The sequence below is a fragment of the Octopus bimaculoides genome, chromosome 29 (assembly GCF_001194135.2).
Source record: "Octopus bimaculoides isolate UCB-OBI-ISO-001 chromosome 29, ASM119413v2, whole genome shotgun sequence".
In the NCBI taxonomy this organism is placed as follows: domain Eukaryota; kingdom Metazoa; phylum Mollusca; class Cephalopoda; order Octopoda; family Octopodidae; genus Octopus; species Octopus bimaculoides.
The window spans coordinates 10821385-10826515 of NC_069009.1; the positions used below are offsets into that span (position 1 = coordinate 10821385).

Below are 5131 nucleotides of genomic sequence, written 5' to 3' on the forward strand. Positions count from 1 at the left end.
AGTTCTATGGGTATCAAAACGTATATATCATTGTGTACACGTTCGAGTGTATGCGTAATTATTCAATATATGTACTTACTATTTTGTTCCATTTCTTTTTTATATAGTTTGTAAACTTTCGGTGTTGGTTTTGCGTGTGTGATCGCACGTGTTTCATTGAGACATCGTGCATAGGAGGACCTGTGCTTTGTATGGCAGTGAAATTTCATTTTTTAAGAATAATTTTTTTTTTTTAAATTATCTTCGTTAAAAGACCGCTTCCTTCAAATCTTCCACCGGTTCTTTTGCCTAATTCCATCGATGTTATTGGATTAGATTTGTTTTTGTATAGGGAGCCCGGTGTAGCATATCCATGTTGTTATTCAGCCCGGTGCTGTTCTCTTTCAGCCCGGTGCTGTTCTCTTATTATTATTATTATTATTATTATTATTATTATTATTATTATTATTATTATTATTATTATTGGTGTTGTTGTTGTTATTATTATTATTATTATTATTATTATTACTATTATTATTATTATTATTATTATTACTACTACTACTACTACTACTACTATTATTATTATATTATGGTGGTTCTACTACTTTTCTTCTTCTTTTTCAACTTGTCTATATTTCTTCTTCTCCTTCTACTTCTTCTCCTGGCGCTTTTTCTTCTTTTTTCCTCTACTTTCACTTTCATATTTATTTGTATATCCTCTTTTATCTATCATTGTGTTGATTCTCTATTCGTCTAAACCTCTTCTATGTAAATCATCACCATATGTGCCGCGATAAGTATTGACGTCCCCCTGATATCCTCAGCACTTTCATTAATCTCATATTCTTTGCTATCTTTGTCAATCATAAAAAATTGTCGAGTTCATCACCGTCATCTTCATCATCAACATTATTTATTACCACAAAATACCGCCATCAAATGGAAGATATTCAACACTAACATCATCATCGTAAACATCACCTTCAACATCAACATAATCAAAATCATTTTAAGCATCACAGAGTCATGCTTATCCCCATCATTATCAGAATATTCAACATTAAAAATATCACCACCATCATCAGCATCATAAAGTTTTCTTCATCAAGACTACCACTATATATTCTTCTCTACTTCCTCCTCATCAATTTCATCACACCCACCATTGTGTATATTACCACCATATCTTCCGAGATAATTATCGATGTCCTCGTCTATAACCTCTTCACCGTCATCATTTCCATATCCTTTGTTATGTTTCTCCATCATAAACATCGTCAATTTCATCATGTCCTCTTCGCCATGAACATCATTCTTTTCTACAAAATACCGCCATCACCTGCAGAATCTTCAATACTTTTATCATCACTGCCAACTGTAACATCCTCATCAACATGATAGTAATCAATATCATATTCAGAATCACCATATACATGCTGATCCCCATCATTATCGGAATAATCAACATTAACATCATGTCCATCATCAGCATCATAACGTCTTCATTATCAACACTACTACCGTATATTCTTCTCTGGTTGATCATCATATTCATCGCTTCTACCAACAGAAGGTCCATTACCAACGCTGCTTCGAACATTATTCGCAACCTCCTCTTTTCTCATCTCCTGCTCTTTTTCCTCTCCTGCTCTTTTTCCTCTCCTCCTCTTTTTCCTCTCCTCTCCCACTTCTCCGCCCCATCGCCATCGTCATCAGCATCATCATTATCGTCGCCATCATCTTCATGGTATTAATCATCATCGTGATCTATTTTCCAGCCCTTAAAGCATCTAATTGTTTAGCCAAACTTTTGTAACAAATATGTTCTATACATTTTCTTATTAACTCAATTTTATGTTCCAGATACTTGAGTCATAATAATATCAAGGAAATCCAATCAGACACCTTCCGAAATCTGTCCAGTTTAACAGATCTGTAAGTTGAACCAGTTTTCTTTTTTAGTATTTCATTGACAATATATTTCTCCATCTGTAATATATTCCAATATTTCATCTTAAGCACTCTCACCCATCTTTCCAAAAATGTGTTTTATTTCTTGGGAATCTGTGTGTGAGTGTGGGCACATTTCTTAGATATCGGAAATCTGAGAAACTGATTGTTCAGAATAACCACTTAGTACATGCATGTGTATGTCTGGTCTGTGTAGAGTCTCTCTCTCTCTCTGTCTCTCTCTCTCTGTCTCTCTCTCCCAATTTTGTGTTAATGTCTCTGAATGGCTCTGAATGTGAGTGAGGATCCATTCCTCAGATATTGCGATTTTGAACGAGTAACAATTAAAGGGAAAATTAGTGCGAACATGTTTACGTATGTATATATCTAAGGCTGCCTGTCTGCATATGGGTGTGTGCATGCGAGTGTTACAAAATGTATGTGTAATTTCGTCTGTATATCATGTACGGTGTTCACGTCTCCGTCACCACTGATTTCTATCCTAGACATTTCTTCTCCTTCTTAATCTTCTTTTTCTTTTTATATGTACTTTCCCTCTTCTACATTTTCTTCTTTTTTCGCCCAGATCGTTTTCTTTTTCATTGTTTACTTCTATTTCTTGTCAATGTTCTTCTTGATCTCCTTCTATTATTTTTTCATCTTTTTTATATACTTCGTTATCTCCATCTACTTTTTCTGCTTCTTTGTCTCCTTTGTCTTCGTCTTGTTCTTTCTTTTCTTCTTCTCATTCTTCTTACTCAATTTTATGTTCTAGATATTTGAATTCTAATGATATCAACGATATCCAAGCTGACACCTTCCGGCATCTATCCAGTTTAACAACTCTGTAAGTTGAATCAGCATTTTGTATAGTATTTCGTTGACGTTATATTTCTAAATCTGTAAAATAATTTCATACTTCATTTTAATCTCCCTCACCAGCCTTTAATATTGTTTGTTAATCTTTATGAGTGAGTTTGATCCCATTTCTTAGAATTGGATATATGAGAGCCTGATCATTCAGGGAAATCATTTAGTGCATGGGTGTGTATGCCTCTGTGTATGTAAGACCTGTCCCTGTCGAAAATGTGTATGTCACTGTTGGTTAATGTTTGTGAATGTGAGTGAGAGACACTTCCTCACACTTGAAATATATGTGTATGAAAATAAAGGGGTCCGACTAGTGCAAACGTTTAGATAAATTATGTCAATCGTAATCAATTTTTATCTTCTAACATATGAGGGAGTTAATGTCGTGTTTTACTAGAACTATTTGAGGAACTCATGTATTACGGGTTAATATGATAGCGTTTTATAAAAAAGTGATTGTTATTTAAATGCTGTTATTAAAACACGACATTAACTCCCTCATATGTTAGAGGTTATCATAGATTGATTACGATTGACATAATTTATCTAAACATTCTTTATTTGTTAACCTAAATTAGAACACATATTAAATCTTTGATCATAAAATAGCGCATTATTTTTGGTTTAATTCATAGTTAAATTCACCCATAACAATGACATAATATGCAATGCTTTATTAACATTACTTCTTCTTTTCCATATTTTATTGTACCTCAATATCATTAATTTACGACTTCCAATTTATTCACCAATGTGTTTAACAATAATAAGAGTTATTTATGTTCCTGGCTTTCTTAGTGAGAGTTTTCTAAATCTACGATCCTAATTCATCATTTCAACGTTCCTAGAAACATCCTTAATTTTTATCAATCATAGTTTAAGTATTTATTGTCGTAACAAGATATATCCCAATCATTTTAATATCTCATTAAGTAATCATTTCATATAGATTAATAGACAACCCATTAACTTTATTATTCTTTAATTCATTAATTAATTTTCACTCATTTAACATCTCATTCACTAATATATGAATTACCTTCAGATAAATATCCCTCTACTTTATTAATAATTACCACAGATCGACAGTAATGTATACGTACTAGGGAGTGTATTAAATTGCGTACGAGTCTCTATATAAATACATGTGACAACAAATACATAAAAAATATATATGTGTGTGCGATTGTACGTGTATAAGTGTTAATATATACACGTGTATCTGTGTGTGTGTGTGTGTGTGTATATATTCATGTTTTTGTATGAAACTAGATGTGTTTCTATAGATTTTTGTATATATATGTATATATATATCTATATGTATTTATATATATATATATGTGTGGTTGAGCGTTTATGTATGCATGTTTGTATATGTATGTGTATGTATGTGTGTATATATGTATATGTATGCATGTATATATATATGTATATGTATATATGTATATGTATGCATATATGTATATACATATATATATATATATATATGTATGAATATATGTATATATATATTTATGTACGTAGATGCATATATTTGTGGGTGTGTATGTGTGTGTATGTATGTATTTATGTATATATGGGTATGGATGTGTATATATGTGTATGTGTGTATATATATATATATATGTGTGTGTGTGTGTGTGTGTGTGTGTGTGTGTGCATATATGTATCTGTGTATATATCGATATATGTATATATGTGTGTGTGTATGTATATATATGCGCATACACATAAGTATAAATGATTATATACGTTCATCTCAATATTTTCATAGAAACACAGGATTAACCCCTTTTATAATGCCTTTTTATTACATAACATTCCTCTCCCAAATTTTTTTATTGGATTTATATCATCCTATCTACTCCCAACTCTACACTCTGAATTTTCCTTTTCTTTTTTTTTTTTCCTTTCTTGTCCAACGTACTATCTGGTAGCGTCCTAATCTCCAATGGTTTTTTCAAATGAATTACGTTATAACCTTATCCAACTATTGTTCTCATACTCGGTTATAATGTCTTACGTTTAAGCTGGTTCCCATACATTTCCCTGAGGAGAAGTTTACATTTTTAACATCACCGATTCCTATGGATCGCATAAATTGTAATTCTTCGAAACATATGTCGGAATAAAAGTATGCAGTTTACTCCATTCTTTAAATTTATATATACTCAAATACCCAAAATATCAAGGAGTTTCTGCCTCACAAACAGAAGTTACACCACAGTTATATTGTGATATTTGCTACCCTGGTATCTATTAACCCATTTATTTTATCCGAATTATTTTTAATAGGAGAAAATAAATACATATAATTAAATATGTATAT

The 5131-nt window shown here is 31.5% G+C and overlaps 1 protein-coding gene across 1 annotated transcript in view; it reads left to right on the forward strand.

Annotated features, from left to right (window-relative positions):
* LOC106869292 (toll-like receptor 3) overlaps positions 1-5131 on the forward strand; it is a 353412-nt gene that overhangs the window by 68575 nt on the left and 279706 nt on the right. Inside the window, exons 30-31 of the mRNA XM_052978036.1 lie at positions 1846-1917; positions 2708-2779. Of these exons, the coding sequence (XP_052833996.1) occupies positions 1846-1917; positions 2708-2779 (144 nt within the window). The remainder of the gene's footprint in view (positions 1-1845; positions 1918-2707; positions 2780-5131) is intronic.